This window comes from Botryllus schlosseri, chromosome 4 (assembly GCF_051294905.1).
Source record: "Botryllus schlosseri isolate E-star chromosome 4, Bs_hap1, whole genome shotgun sequence".
Taxonomy (NCBI): Eukaryota; Metazoa; Chordata; class Ascidiacea; order Stolidobranchia; family Styelidae; genus Botryllus; species Botryllus schlosseri.
In genome coordinates, this window is record NC_137239.1 from 20,481,490 (window position 1) to 20,498,248 (window position 16,759).

At 39.2% G+C, this 16,759-nt stretch overlaps 1 protein-coding gene and 1 long non-coding RNA gene across 8 annotated transcripts in view; both read right to left on the minus strand.

The window, feature by feature from the left end:
* LOC145437351 (beta-arrestin-1-like) overlaps positions 1-11,194 on the minus strand; it is a 31,543-nt gene extending 20,349 nt beyond the window's left edge. For all 7 annotated transcript variants that reach the window (XR_013914641.1, XM_080314560.1, XM_080314558.1 and 4 more), the window contains exons 1-5: positions 11,049-11,194; positions 9,271-9,301; positions 6,767-6,827; positions 4,880-4,924; positions 4,720-4,817 (exon numbers count right to left, since the gene is read on the minus strand). Coding sequence is in view for 6 of the 7 variants with exons in the window: in XM_080314560.1 (XP_080170686.1) it covers positions 4,720-4,817; positions 4,880-4,924; positions 6,767-6,827; positions 9,271-9,301; positions 11,049-11,074 (261 nt within the window). In the remaining variant the exon portion in view is untranslated. The remainder of the gene's footprint in view (positions 1-4,719; positions 4,818-4,879; positions 4,925-6,766; positions 6,828-9,270; positions 9,302-11,048) is intronic.
* On the minus strand, positions 7,459-9,264 carry LOC145437359 (uncharacterized). Its single transcript, XR_013914642.1, has 2 exons — positions 7,561-9,264; positions 7,459-7,517 (listed from the first exon to the last, which is right to left on the minus strand). It is a non-coding gene; the product is annotated as an uncharacterized LOC145437359 (long non-coding RNA).
* Positions 11,195-16,759: the final 5,565 nt, after the last annotated feature.

Sequence of the window (16,759 nt, forward strand, 5' to 3'; positions counted from 1 at the left end):
GGCAATCCAATATTCATGCAGCCACACCAACCCAAAATCCTGATTTAATCCGTATGGGTAATCCTAAAAATCAATATATAATGTCCTGTGCCCATATTAAGGTTGTAGAAAAGCATTAATTCGTCTCCAAGGGCTTGTTAAGTGGAATACGTACACAATGTCTTAGGCAATTTAAAGATCCGTACAGTGACAACAAGGAGATTTTACATCAAGAATACTCATCCCATGTGATCAATAACAGCAAGTAATTCAGCTTGGCCATCCATATCAGAACTGTTAGGGAAAATTTGTTGAACTACATAACATAGGCCTATTATATATTATACAAAATTACATATTATATATAGCTACTACCCTACTACACAAGATGTATTTTGTATAACCATGTGGTTTCAATCCTAGATATTGTCAAAGGAAATCAGATTTCCTCAACAATAGGTCACCAAAATAGAACTATAAGTGACCTTGAAATACAATTACCACACGAAATATTCAGGTTTCATTCACAGGAGAATGCGGTAAGCCGGCATTTGGTCCAGCAAAAGAAAAATATATGATCTCGAATCACACGTAAAAGGCATCATATTTTTGTACGACACGCCAAAGCTAAGACTTCACCGCCAATCATTAAAATTTGATAATATTATCTACGCAAAGTGCCTTTTACATGACAATCGATCGGCCAAAAAAATCTGATTCCAAAAGTGAAATGGATGTGATTCCACGCAAACATCATTACCCAGTGTCTCGCAAGCCGCAAGGCTTACTGTCTCAATCATGACAGCTACACTAGTCTGTATCAGTAACTACTAAGGACGCTCACTAATCGGTGCTCACTATTGTATAAACGCTAGTCACGATAAGAGCATCGCATTCAACCTAACCTGGATATTAAATTTGATACACAGAAATAGAATTCAGATTCGAAGAGCTTCTTGGAGGTGCAAAACTTCGATATACCATTGTAAACCGTCCGTAGTATATTCACATTGAAAGAGACCCATATAGTTTCGGCTGACACTCGTCAGGAACTAGTAGAGAATAGTACATTTGGTGATACGATTATTGAGTGCCAGCCGAAAATATTCAGGTTTATTTCAATACGAATATACTTTTCAATTCAGACTCGAGTATGAGTTAAATGATCAAAACATCGCCCAACTCCTAAAACCTAGAATTTGTAAATCCCCGATTTATTTTATCGTACCTACTTGCACATATACATGGTGCACAACTCACATGTGCTTTCGATTTTAAGGAGGTGTCTGTACACAATTGACAAGTGCATAACATCATTGATAGTCGCACACGGGTCCCTGTTCAACTTGAGCAATGAGCATGCAACGAAACCAGGTGCATTCTAGGATGAGCAACAGGGAATAAAACCCATCATCCTAACTACAATGCAGATCAGTGATCAGCTGTGGCAACCCATAAACGGTGAAAGTCAAATGGCAAAGAAGATGTTAAAACTACTTTGGATCTTAAACGCAGGTGTGTTACAACAAACGATTTCCCTACAACATAGCATATGGCATACGGTACCTAATGTAATGTGCAGAATCTTGGTTTCAACACTCAGAGCTATTCAGAATTTATGCCTATTTTAATATCGGGCGGTCAATTCACATTTTCTGTCTGACTCGTTTGAAAGTAAAGTTGCGACTAACGCAGGGAACCTTGTACACAGGTAATTTCGAGGCCACAGAGCACTGTGAAATATCACCTTGCTTTTAATGGAGATGGTCCTCCTGCAAGGAACCTTATTCATCGGCCATATAAAGACCATCTATAACCAGAATTAGACGACCAAGTTGCTGTACTTATGGCATATACACAGTTGAAACTGCAACCATCACACTTTTTCCCGGTAATTTTTTTTTCAGGCGTGTAGACAATTTGGCACTGTACTTGATAACAGTATTACGTATACAGTTAACGGCGTGACTTCATGTGCAAAAATATACGAACAGCATACAAAAAAAAACGTGATCAATTGGTGTGATTTATACTTCCACATAATGCGAAAGGAAAAGGGGTGCCTATGCATAATCCACATGGCGGGGCATTCCTGATTGGTGGTTGAAAAAAGCTAAATTGATCTTTTGGCTTGTGATTTGTCCTAATAAACTAAGTGTCTGAAACAATTATCACAGATAAATTCCAGTCAACTCAGCTCAGTATTTGAATAAATATCAGCATTGAAATTGAACCTCTCCTTGTCAGCAAGTTTCGTACATTAGACATTTCTGAAATCTGGTAAGATACCTCAATACACCCTGCATATCTTGCAAATTTATGCTGTGCAAATCAGAAATCAACTTGGGCAGCACAGTGCTACGACGAACCGACGATATTCAGACTGCATTAACCTAACCAACTGATACACAGCCAAAACATACCGGCATTCGAGAACGTTGATTTAACGAAAGAATTGTATGATCAGTAGGGCGATTTTCCGCATCAAAATATTCATTTCACTGCTGCTAAAGGCAAATTTTGTCTCGATTTAGCAGTCAAATTTCAGGTTTTTACGTAATTAACCAAAAAGAATACGGTATCGATGGCAATTAGAACTTTAACAGCAAAACAGGGAATTTCGTACCGCACACATGAGCGGCATCAGACGTCAAAAGTTAGCGGTTAACATTTGCACACTCATCGAAGGTGAGAGATCTGCATTCCCTTTATTCCCCAAACCATCGCTTTCCATTCGAGCCACAGTCAAACAACTTCCACCACGAAGACTCACTTCCGTCTCATAGAATTTTCAAATACGCTATTCACCGCCAAACTCCCATGCGTAAATATGACGTAAAAGGGAAAGAGCTGTCATACAGGCGGACACATGGAGTATATGGAATTACTGATTGGAAGAGTTTAGACTATTTATATCCAGAACTAACATGACCGTTCCTAGAATTCACCACCGGGTATACGCACAACAAGAATGAAAGGCATTTTCCGACTCAAATCTCAGTCATCAGGGAGCGAGTTCTGCACAAAGGCACACCAAAAAGCTAGTTTCCTATGTGTAATCAAAGTATATTTTATTTATATATTTGCTGTCATAACAATATCATACGTTGAATTGCGGGAAGTTTGCTAATCATTCAACATGCGGAACACTATTACATCCTTATAAAATCAATAGGGCACAAGTACTAAATGAGCGTTAGGCGAATGAATGCTTGGTAACGCAGACAGCCGGACACGCGTCTCACGTCCAATGGATCTGATCATTCATTACACGAATTTGAACACGAATTTGCGCTATGCTGCCATCCACTCAATGTAGTAATTACATACATAGTGAGCAATAAATGCACCGGCTCGGTCATGTAATCACATGGTTTCATCAGTCCATTAGACAACATCGTCACCAAATCATAGTATTCGTTGAAAAGAAAGTGGATGATGAGGCTTTCCGTATTCCGTATCAAGGATATTTACTAAAGATATATATATATATATATAAACCCCAACAGCCCTACTATACTACTAATATTTTAATAATGTCCTTCAGCGCATTCACGACATTGCTAAACGAGCAGAGATATCCGAAAATTTGGAGTAAATATAAGAGAAAATTTCTAAAGCAGAAGGTCTATGGACATTGCGACATTAATTACCATGATGAGAAAGCCAACAGAGGCATGGTTACAAAACATGGATTCGTTTACTAGTTATGACCAGTTGACATATACTTATTTAGTCAGTAAAGCAGTACATACGAATGTGTGGCAGATTAAAGCTACTTCATGTATAATATTAAGGACATTATTGAATTGAAAGTAACGATATAGTCAGCCTGTGATCCAACTCTGGTTTCGCAAAAGAGTTAATTTAAAGACTCAAAATTAGGAAAGGGATCTTCTAACACAGGGAGGTCTCACAGCTCAATAATAACGTGTAATGACCAGACTAATTACAATAAGGCGGTGCAATTAATAAGGTAATAGCAACCGACTAATATTCACATATTTCAGGCGATTCGTGATATGAAAAGACGGTCTAATCTACATTTACTCATTTCAAGACTGCAAATAACACTCATTATGAAAAAAAATTGCAGGCAAATCAAAATACCCTGTAACAGGCTGAAAGTTAGAAACTGAACAGATACAAGTGACCAACAGGTATGTATTTGTCAGAGCCCAGAAGTCATTACTAAAATACCGCGCCAGTCTTACTCGTGGAAAGGCAACGGTGAAAACGATAGAAATGATGAGAACTATGATTATAATATGTGATATCTCACTGGATGATGACAAAGATATTAGTCCTGCACTTGCCTTTAGCTAAACTGAATTCGTTTCCAACTCCCACTAAGGGCAATTTATAACTGGACGAAATTAGCTAATATTCTGATACACTTGGTGGTCAATGTAATTATAGATTCCTCATATTATTATGTTTTTCTTGGTAAGCAAACCCTAACCCTTATCATATTCAATTTAGTAGGTTAATGAGAGAGATCATAAATTAATCTACAATAGAATACGCCAAGATACAACCCCACTATTCACAATCAACACCTAAAGTACCATGCGAATTAACAACAAAACATTACAGGAGTAGACGTAGTAGGCAGCTTATCAAACAAACACTTCTAGTTGAGCTAAATATAACTCAGCGTGCTGGATGCTGAAACAGCATAATTCAGTAGAGTTTCGTTCCTGGTAATCCAATTCACACTTTTCGGTACAGTAGGCCCACCTGTTTGGTAGCAGTGTAGAAATCTTTGCGAAACGTTAATCCGAGTACATCCAAGTCCTCGCGTCCATACCGGAATGCACACAAAAGCTTCGCAAATACTATTAGAATAAAACAAGCCTTCAGCCTTGTTCATCGGACGTTACTGAGTGAAAAACGTTACCTTTTCTTTCTTTGACGTATTCCGGGTCTATTAGTACCACCCCATCTGAAAACATGTGCATTATGAAAATTGGTTGGATACAAATTTTACTTTTGTTCAGGTAGGCCTATGCATTCTACTATGGAATTCGTCACATTCATTCTAAATAGACATGAAATGGAACAGGTAGACAAAAATAGAAAGACCACATTTCCTGTTATGCCATTCGAAGCTTGGGGCCTGAGTATTATGTGTGGTAGTGCATGTTAAGCGTCCTACACTGAACCTTACCCAACACAATATTCTGATTTTATTGATAGATATAGAATGAAATAGAAAAGAAATTCCATTCTTCCGTAGAACCAAACAACCCATTGAAACGCATCGTTATAATGCATGCCTTCGATTTTTAGAGCACAGATAGAGTAATAATCCAAACTTGCAATATATGTTCGACTGTGCACTGTCCAGTGTTCAGGCACAGCATATTGAGCATATTACGCCATAAAATTGGAGTGTATCCGTGTATGTTTGAATTTTTTACCATACAAATAACCTTCATAGCAATAAACTTCCATACATTCCTAGTAATGTTTACAAGAGCAGCAGAGCTACCCTCAATTCTGGTTATTATGCATTTCCGCATGGAACTTATTTAGACATGCAGGAAAAGCAGACGACTGCACCATATATATTTTTATCATCATGCATAGACTCTAATTAGTTCCTTGAAATTCAATGGCACTACATCATTAGTTGGTTTTGACTAGAATCCCATCATACCTAATGAAGACCACCTTGTTATTATTCAACCACAGGCACTTGAAAGCAGGAAACGATATCATACAGTATTTGCAGTTAGGTAGGTGACCATAATTATATGTGCAAAGACACAGGCAATCTTTTTGCCTGCCAATTAGACTTCTCCACAGGGAATATTTATTCAAAGCTACAACCAGGAGTATCATCATCAAGTTTGACCCAGTGACAACAAACATAATGCATTTTATTATGGAGTGATATTCAAATTTTCAATTTTATCCAAGTCTCATGGTAAGGACCAATCTACTACTATGCCTCATGGTGTCATTGAAATGGCTATTGAAAGATTTGAAGATTACACAATTTGAAAACTACCCAAATGGGTCTTGGAAGAGATAAGATGATTAATCCAAACACAGTATGAAATTGCACAGTAGGCCACCTGAAATTCCAAATTCTCACTGTAACTGGAAGATTATTGATACAGATATAGATAATATATTTAGGGATATATCCAGAAAAAGTTAAGAATTAGTGTGAAATATTGTGACAGTGCGTCATTTAATACTGTAATTAGTACTCGACTGTGATATTATTACCGTATACCGATATCCATAATATTGCAATCAGGGAGTTGAAACTCTGCCTTTTTGCCTAGGCCTACTGAACAATACCTTCGAAAGGAAGGTAGCAAACTTCAACAAATAACGCTAACAATGTTACAGGATTGATTGCTTACAAGAAACAATCGTTAAGCTAGCACATAACAAGCTACATTGCATAGAGTTGCCACACTGTCAGAAAGTTGAGCAGGGGTGTGTCAATAAAAACAACCAATTGTTCTACACTAGGCCTACCTTGTGCGTATGCAAAGTCATAAGAGTAATTGGTGAAGCTTCGACAATAAGCAACCAAGTGTATGTTGGGCTATAGCAATTGTAGAATTGTATGTAAAATTCCTATATCAATGGTGGCTTGTTAACATGATCAGCGTGCACTACTAAAATCCCTAAAACATACACAGAAATGAGGAATGAGTCAACGTCACTTCCTACACTACGTGAAAGGGAACGCACACACCTAGCTTTATCACAACATGCATTACTGGGCACTGAATACAAAATTTTTCAAAATTCAATAGCTTACCAATAGGATCTGTGTGTGTGATATGATCTACATAGTCTCTTTTGCCCAAATATGCAGTGATCTGGAAACAGATAAACACATATCAGTAAGACAACTCATAATTATTCAGTGTGACAAAAAAGTCTGAACATGTGCTGACTGGTGAGGATAACAGGATCCTTTTAATGCCACACCAAGTCCAGTAGTGGACCAATTGAAGTTCAAGTCCAATGAAAAAATCCTGGCTCACTGTGTCATATATTCAAAGATTCAAACCAATGCTTTAGTCAGCAAAAATACCATTAGTCAATACAAAGTGAATATCATTGTTTAAGTACTTCACTAACTGGAATCATTTTGGGGTTGGTGATATCTTCCATTCTACTATATCACAAATCCAATGTTCTCATTTCAATTTCATCAATTTATTTCGAGGTCACCAGCTTACACCCTGAAGAATGCACCTTAACCCTTCACATTTGCAGAACTGACCATCACTTTTCAAATTCACACCGAGACCCATAGGCGCCGAACACTAATTTTCTTTAGGTATGCGGGTTCGATGACGTCACAAAGGAATGACGTCATAATTTGACGGAATTGATAATTAGGGTAAATGTAGCATCAATTCATGAGGGTTAAGTGCATGCGTAAATGCCGATTATACAATCGCCTCGTGTTAACGAACTTGCGCGTATGATAAGCTTGTCAACGAGTCCGGAAGTGCCGTAAATTAGCGAGTCTCTGATCGCTCGCGAACAATTAAATACGACTCTTATCAACGCGTATTACGTAACCTGGGCAACGATTTGCACAAAGCAAAATTTCCGAGTTGTTATGGAATCTGTTCTATAATGGCACCGATTTCAGGTTGTTCAAACCTTTCTCGTCTTTTACAACTCAAGCCTTGACACACATCTTCTGATAGTAATGTTTAAGTATTAGCGGAATTCAATTACGCATGCACGGCGCCCGCACAATCGCACATGTCGGCGGACGTTCGATATCATTCAGTTTAGCGATGTCACTCTTTAATCACAATCGCTAATCAGCATACATCTAACGGCATCGTCTCCAAGCCATCGAGAGATTGGAGCAAACGCATGCTAGGCTAGAGACGCGATAGTTGGCCACTGGCCAGCGATATCTTTCGTATCAGGCCTGTTGCAGATGCGATTGTGTAGGCAAGCGATGGTATCATGCGCGCCAATGCAGATGCGATAGTGCAGGCTAGCGATGGTACAGTACGCACCGGGCCTACTGCTGATGTGATTTTTCAAGCCAGTGAAACTAGGCTTGTTGGAGACGCGACAAATCAGGCAAGCGTCCCAAGCGACGATTGCCGAGCGCACGGCAATCAATGACATAATTTCGCGATCATCTTAGCGGGAAATCGCGTCGCGTTACATTTTGCACAGACGAATCTCGCTAATTGGCCGCGCGCAGCGGGTTACCTCGCTCACATAAGCGGCAGCAGGTAATGTCGTAAACGGATATACATTGCGATTTGTTCTAAATAACACAATCGGGGTTTATGCCGATTCATGCCAAACCGAATTCTAGGTATGCCGCATACCTAACAAAATGTCTAGGTATGCGTGGCATACCTTGCATACCCAGGTTCGGCGCCTATGCCGAGACCTCACCAAAATTTGAATCTGGGTTATTCCAGTTTAAAAGTGGGCAGAGTATAGGCCTCTACCGATTCCGCCCTTGATCGACACCCCATGCCATGTCTACGGTTTTTCAATAAGCTTAAATAAACAAATTTTTCTCCCAAAAAATCTCTCTCTCTCATTCATCAAGTCTGACCCCAGGATGGCGTCAGAGAGACAAAAATGATGCTTTAGCGCGTAGCCACCGCTGCCTGGTTTCAAACAAGCCGTCAACCATGGTCAGATCTCGAAAAATGAAAAATACACGGAAAATTTACAAATGGGCGTGGTCAGTGAGTGGTCATCAAGGTCAAGTGCATGATCAAGACTCAATCGGACCCCTACCGTACGGTTTATGGCATAAAACAACGCAGTGTGCTTTCCTCTGTCATATCCAACCATTTGCAGACATAGTAAACCAGTTTATGATTAGTATGCCGTTATGAATTTGGGCTTGTTCTTGAAAATCCCTGAAGCGTGACTGCAATTAACAAATCCCCCTCAGAAAATTCCCCATAACACGTTTTGATGTTCGAAACGGTGAAAATTGACACAGAATACTGTACAAGTCGGCTTCTGATGTTCTGGCAGAATTTCCGACAATGTTTCCCACTCGGAAAATACCTGGAAATTTTAGGTGATAACCATTTCTTCAGGTTTTTTTGTTTTTGCAAACCAAAATTTTAGAGTAAGGTACCAAATGAATCGAAAAAGTCTCAGATTTTCAAAAAACGTAGCCTACTACCCCTACCCGATGTCTGGGACGTGCCAACATGGAGAAATCGGTCAAGGAGGCACACGCGCAAACGTCATATCATATACAATACACCCACCTCATAAGCGTTAATATGGTGCATACTCACTACTCACCTTTCCATTTGGGCTGCTCTTTTTGAAAACGCTGAAAAGTGAATGAAAATTTCGAATAAATAAATCTCAAAGTAGCTCAACAAGCAATGGACATTGCTAAAAGTCAAAGCAGTATTGCAAATCTCTACGTAGCACTATTCACTAGAACTATAAATTTTTATAAGGTTCTGGTCAATTGAAGTGGAATACCACATATTTAAAAAGTATCAAGTAAATGGAAGTACCAGTTAGTCAACATAGGGGATATGGCACGGACTGATAGCCCTCTGAAATTTCAAAACATGTATTAGGACATACGACATGCTGGAGTAAGCCTATTTTAAAACTGCATCCTATGGCTGTGATGCACAGGCCATATTCCCGGTTGGTTTTGACGATTTCAATACCAAGAAATGACGCAAACCTTTCTGGTAACTACCACCTTAGCAAAATGCAAAGATAGGGTACTATCAGAATTCTTAGACACCACACCATATTCAAGTTTGTACAATTTTTTTAAGTTAGATGAGTAATTGGCCAATTATGTATTAAATCGTTTATGGTAGGATAAATACATTGTTTCAAAATGTTGATACTCATGTGTGGAGAAGCAATATACATTTTGCAATAAAATCTTAGATATGAATAATAATGAAGAGATAATATCAGATTGTCGGAACAGCTGATAAATTATACAAGATAAGTGAGTACCAGATAGGCATGTGTGATGAACTTCACCATAGACTCTTATATGCTAGAAAAAGACACATTATTGGCACGTTATGCCTGCTGATAATCAATACTTCGGAAATACCTGGAATCAATTCTATTAGCAATGTCATTGCAGCATGACATGAATCAAGAAAACAGGCGATCGTGTACTGAGCACAGTGCGTATTATGATTGCAGCAAGTAAGCCAAGGCTGCTTAAAGCAGCAAATACCAGTTGGAAGAATAAATCCAAGTCGACATGTGTTGGTTGCATTTATATTATTGGTTGCTCACTGTGTCGACTAGGCCACATTTCATTTTTCCATATCTTCACATTGGTAATTTGATACTCATACCAGATCTATTCATATACTGCAATCACTTGTACTTACAACACCTGTTTTGGCCCGCATTGCAAAAAGGACTTTTGACCAAACAATATTTAACTAACCATTATCATTGTATTTAGGGTTGTTGGGCTACAACCTGAAAAATATTTCGTGCCATAGCTAAAATGGTTTATTCAGTCACACGTTCTTGTGTAAAATATGGTATGCCACTGGTTATAATTACACTCTGCTCACTTATCATGAACACATTTAATTCCCTCCAGTTCAGTTAAACTTTAGACACTTCATATTTGTCAGTTATACATTATAGGACGAGATTACATCCCTACATGAAACCATTGCTTAGGCTAGCGATTGCGAAGAAAAAGTTTGCCAGTCTACAACGTGTCAACATTGTGTAGCGGTAACATCTAATAATCATAGGAAATTAAACATGAATTTGGCAACAATTACGTCACCAATATATCAATATTAGAAACATACAGATATTTGGCAGCGATGTAGGAAATTTCCGTACTCTCACATTATTTGCATCAAGTTACTAGTAGCAGTAATCTCAATGCTGTCAGAAGGAGTAATAGGTAAAAGACAAGTCTTGTCAGTTTATATACGTTTTATTTCCATAAAAATGCCTGAACTGCTCAGTGCAATACAAAATCAAGTTTTCATAACATGAAGGCGGTCCAATGATGATACATTGAAAAGCCCCGAATTCGCTCGACTTAATTCAAAACTCACCGAGTCCCACCAGTAGCCGATGACATCTTTTAAAAAATTCCAAAGTCAAACTAGTGCAACGTCAACAGCTTCCAAGATAAATAGACATATATTTATATATATATACAGAGTTATCAATTTATCTGAGAAATGAAAATCCGTTATTTTCCATCCTCACATAAATCAAGGATTGAATGGTTGTTCAACACAAGATATTGCCTACCTAGTATGGTAGTAGGTACGGTAGGCTATTAGGCTATCCAGGTATGACTACGAGTATCACATTTATATTATATTCTAACATATTATGTCATAGTAAAACAAACTGAGTAGAGGTCAAGATTAAAAAATTAGTAGAATAGTATAATACTGTATTCAAAACTGTAATCACCCGACTACAAGAGACTGGACAACTGGACAAGCTATGCATCGAATTACATAATATAATATTGTCAATCAAAATATTTACATAAAAATACTTACAAACCAAATTTTTTTCAAGAATATCTTAACTAAAATTTTCGAACAGAGTGACAGACAGCTCACAAAACAATGGACACATTCCTTGAGTTTGAATTGTTAAGTGCGACCTTGGGTAAGTCTGATGGCCTTAATCACTGTATTTGCTGCATAAATGCAGCTACCGTATGTCTTAATCACTGTATTAGCAGCATAATATGCTACTACTATGCTACTATATGTGATCAGATACCGTAAATTATAATACACAGCCATTGCAAGTTCATCTTTATAGTTCAAAGGTTATAATGAATATGATGGAAGCCTTGGTAGGCTACTACAATGCAAGTTATCAGAAAAAAGTCTCATTTTGGGCCTGCAGAACACCACCTTTCAGGCCCGTCCATTTCCTATCGAATCATAACAACATTTCCAAGGAAGGTATAGTACACTTGGTTAACACTTAATAGTACACGGCAATGCAATGCTCACCAATCCGTTAACGATAGTCTGATCCTTATCTACTCAACGAGTTAGCACCGCGTTCTGCTATTTGCGACATTACAAACTATCGTTCTCCGATATACTCAATTAATTCTATCAAGCCGGCAAGCCCGATGCACATATTGAATCACTTTTACTCGTGATTACTGATTTCGATGCCGGCATATCTGCAACCACTTTCCAGGATTCATAAAGGAAACAGACCTGACTGCCCGCTTTTAGTCAAGTGGAAGAAATGTCATCTAACAGGATATATAAAAACGCAGACCACAACACACAGTCAGAACACCGCGATGGCCTCACCACGAGTAGCAGTGACATCTCGACTTCGGTTTGTGATTTGGAGTACAGACAACAATCTTACATACGGCCGTCCAGCAGTCTACAAGAAGCTATGCGCTATCAACATCAAGCGGAAGGGCTGCACCCCAATGATATTGACAGAAATTTTGCACGCATCACTAGTCACCAGTCCGTCGGCAGAGACGAATGAATATCGATTTTTCAACGTGGGCACCAGACTTGTAAACATGACTCAAATTTCAAGAAGTGCAACTAGAAATAGAACTGAAACTACTCCTTTTTCAAAACTCGCAACTAGATCTAAAGATCTTTAAAAATCCGCAACTAACTAACTATAACATCATTCAAATCCGCAGCAACTCATACATTTCTATCTGAATCATCATCATTGGTTTAATAGCAATTAGCAATCAGATCGGCTTTCCACCAGTACAAGTTTGAAATCTGAAGGGATTCGAACCCCAAAACCCATCCCCTGGCTACGACGCTGAGGACTCCTGAGATAGCAATGGCTGCAAGACGTGACACAACAGAAGACCAGTATCACGATTCACGCCAAACGACGACACGTGTTTTCTAGTTAGTTGTTTCTAGTTATAGTAGATGACCTTTTTTATCAGCCACCTGTAAACATGAAGGGGAATAACTGTATTTTGGGCGCTAAGCGGGAGAGTTTACCTTTTTTTTAGTCAATCGACCACGAATAAGTGGGAAAATTTAATGTTTTATCAAGATTTTTCTCCAGAATTCTGGATTCGAAAATTGCGAAAAAGTGTCCTCCTTTCCCGATTCCAAAATATGGTATAGTACCTACTCACTTTTCAAAATCTGCAACTACTCAAAAATAAATAGACGAATAAATAGATTTGAATGAGCATAAAGGCTTCGAAGGTTTTTATCATCAGCTGATCAATAAAAAACAATTAGGCTTAATCAATAAATCATTGACAGTCTCAATATTTAATGGTTTGGATTTCCCAGAGGTCATCAGTAGCCTGCGTCAAATGCCCACCCTCTGAGTGACTGATGGTTTTCACTTTGTTTTCCAACTGACTCTTGGCATGTATAGTGTGGCTATAGAGTCAATCAATTAATCAATCAATCAACCAATAACGGGGGTACGCATACGCAGTTACGTACTGTAATAGCAATTTTTGCATTTACTGCGAATATTCATGGTAGTTTTCATGGATCACTCAGACTAGCAACAGCTAAAGTGCAATTTCGTTCACGCAAAAGCCAAATCCATAGCAGAAACGGCATTATCGACCAATAAAACTCAATATTTATTTGACCAAAGGCAACCGATCCTCGTAACCGGTGTCTTCAAGCCGGCCGGGAAAAGTCATCTTGCAATACGTGAGATAATACGAAGTTCTTTGCGTGCTTCCTCCAAGAATACGGTTGACCCACTGCAAATACCACAACATCGGATAAAGCCAAGGAAGGTCCCAAGGAGGCCTGGATGTGCAACTGATAAATCGCCACTCAAAAGATTTAGTGTTCTAGAGACTAAACATAGAAGATATGAGGAAGCCGGCAATTGCCAAGCTTATGTAGATATATCATTTCGATGACGGTCACCGTCCCACAAATTTCAACGACTATTTCACCTCGTAATCAAAAGCGCACCAACACAGCACACGCACGTCCTCGAAGAACAACAGGATGGAATGCAAGAAATCGTATCACTCTGTTCGGTTCGGTTTATTATCAATGTTTTACAGTTCAATACACCACAAAAATGCGACACAATGAAAGGACAGGTGTCAAAACGCGACTATCAAGTATGCCGATGCCGAACCTCCATTGTAAAACAGCACCTCGCCGGCTATCCGACAGTCGGCGAGCATGTACGCATTCAAGTCGAAATACAAACAATTTCTACTGAATAAATTTATAGTCATTCCTCGAGACCGGACACAATAGCACATGCCTCCTCCATGCATGCCTCCTCTTTGCATCGCCTAGGCCAGGGGTTCTCAAAGGGTGGGCCATGGCCCACTGGTGGGCCACAGAGCATTTTGAGGTGGGCCACAGAGCCATTCTGAAAATTTCAGTATTAATGCAAGTTTAGTAATATTTCTTATGTTTTCCGCTAAAAATATATATTCGTATTATCTAATTATACGTATGCTACATAAAGCTTTTCATCCGACTCTGATTAGACGTAGTGGCAAGCATGAAGTCAGCATGTACAAATCGAAAACGTTCGGAAGAAACGGTGGCTTTTTCTACTGGCTGTGACAACCTACGTCCTACGGCTAACAGCAACTAAAATAATTTCAAGCGTATAATAACCGGAAGAGAATGCTGAAGTAACCGAGTATTCCGGCAAAGTCATATGTCGTACGCCGTTGAAAGGGCTATGCAATGAACTTGCAATGAAGTGCAATTGATGTACAGATTTACCGCACTTCGGCAGGCCGTATTATTGCAAGCTAAACATAGCCATAATTGCAAATTATTAGCAACTTCTGGCGGAGGTATAGCCTACTGCACCACGGCAACAACGAATCTTGATGGATTGAGGATTTATCGGAGCGCATTAATCTTTGAAGTGGGTGTAAAATATCCGGTCTAGAAATCATTGTAAATACTGAAAGAGTCACGGGAATTGATTGTATCATTGGATTGAATGTTCTGACATCGCAACTTCAGTTGTTTTGGTACAAGACATACGAAGTATACATCATGCATATTGAAAAATCTTTCTCCACTTCACTGTACTACCCCATTCACCATGAATTGTTCGATACAGGCCCAGAATGATTATAATATTCCCCACAATAGTATCACTAAAGTCCCAATTACACAGTGCGGGGATCTGATCATTGTGTTTCGCGACGCGAATGGAGCAGCGGACGAAAATAATCTACTTAAAGGAGTTTTAGCTTATGATCTACCAGGGCCGTAACTGCCGCACCCACATCCCGAATTGGGGGAGCTCGGAGGGGCCCAAGATTATTTCGTTGGTCGTTTGTTGAAGGATATTTATTCAACTTGAAATTTTTTTCGCGCTTCGCGCGATTTCATATCCCGGGAGATCGAGATTTCAATATCATCAGTTAGAGAAAATGCGCATATTTTAGAGAAATAGGCATTACGGCGCTGTCCATGACCACGAATTAAACAGGATTATGACTTCAAGATATCAGGTGGGCCACAGCACATTTCTAAACCGGAAAATGGGCCACGGCCAAGAAAGGGCTGAGAACCCCTGGCCTAGGCCAATGTGGGTGTCTGATTCCATAGACTATACTCCAAGTCCCTTCGACACCTTCCTATCTTTTAATTGTATCGCATTTTTGTGGTGTATTGAACTGATAAAAATTGCTAGTAAACCAATTACAATGACCTATCTACTAGGGATGGTGTGAACCTCTTGACGTCACATGACGTCATATTGCTAATTCCAACCCTACCGTTAAATGAAGTGATAGCCTATATTAATGTACACGATACCTAGCGACGACTCGGGCCACATAATGCCACAATGCTGAAGTATATATTGGCGTTTTAAACGTCGCTAAATGTATCAACTGAGGCAATCAAATGGTGTAATACTCCCATAAAATCAATGTCATCCGTCGCTTAGCCAACAATTTCGACGAGGAGTTGCCAGGAACTATAAGCTTACGCCTTAACGGTCTTGGCCAGATAGGACAATGTGTTCGGCGTCTGAGTATTGTTACATTTTATTGAGCAGAGTGTAAAACAGGTTTCAATACTTGCTACCGATATTAGGCTACCCCACAAGTTATACACCTGTAGCCAACACCTCAATCGCATGGATATGGTTTTAATGATACAGTAAACATCTGAAGTCAAGATTGACCCCGTACGCCTGCTAGATTTGTTACAACAAAAAACGACATCAATCTCATTGATTGGTTGAATAAGCATCATTCGCTTTCTACATTTGAATGTATGTCGCCGGTGATGTTGTGTGATTGCGGGTCAAGCTCACAGTAGAGAGTCACTAAATATTCAGAAACGGAAAGCTGGATATTTCGAGCAAATTTTTGTAACAAAGCAAGTAAAATCTTTGAGATTGTCAAAGTGCATGCTCGTTTTGATTTTTTTATGCTGCCAGCGTCATGCATAGAGTGGCCCGCAGCTGAAATGCAATAAATTCGAGCCAAAGATGTTATAATGAAGTGAAAATTGTAATATATGAAAAAGTTTCACAGTGCAGAACCTACCAAGGTTCTGTTGTGAACGCGAACCTCTACATTCCCGAGGTTCACAGACAGAACGCGAACGTGAACCTCACGTTCACACCATCTCTACTATCGACCATGCCGCATTCATTTGCGTCACTTCCTTTTATGCTCCTTTCTTAGATTCAGTGTGCGCATGCCTCTGATTTTCGTGCACGAGGCTAGACCAAGGTGGGTATCTGATTAAAAGACAACTCCACGTCGTTTCGGCACCCACATATCTTTTCATTATATGTATCGCAA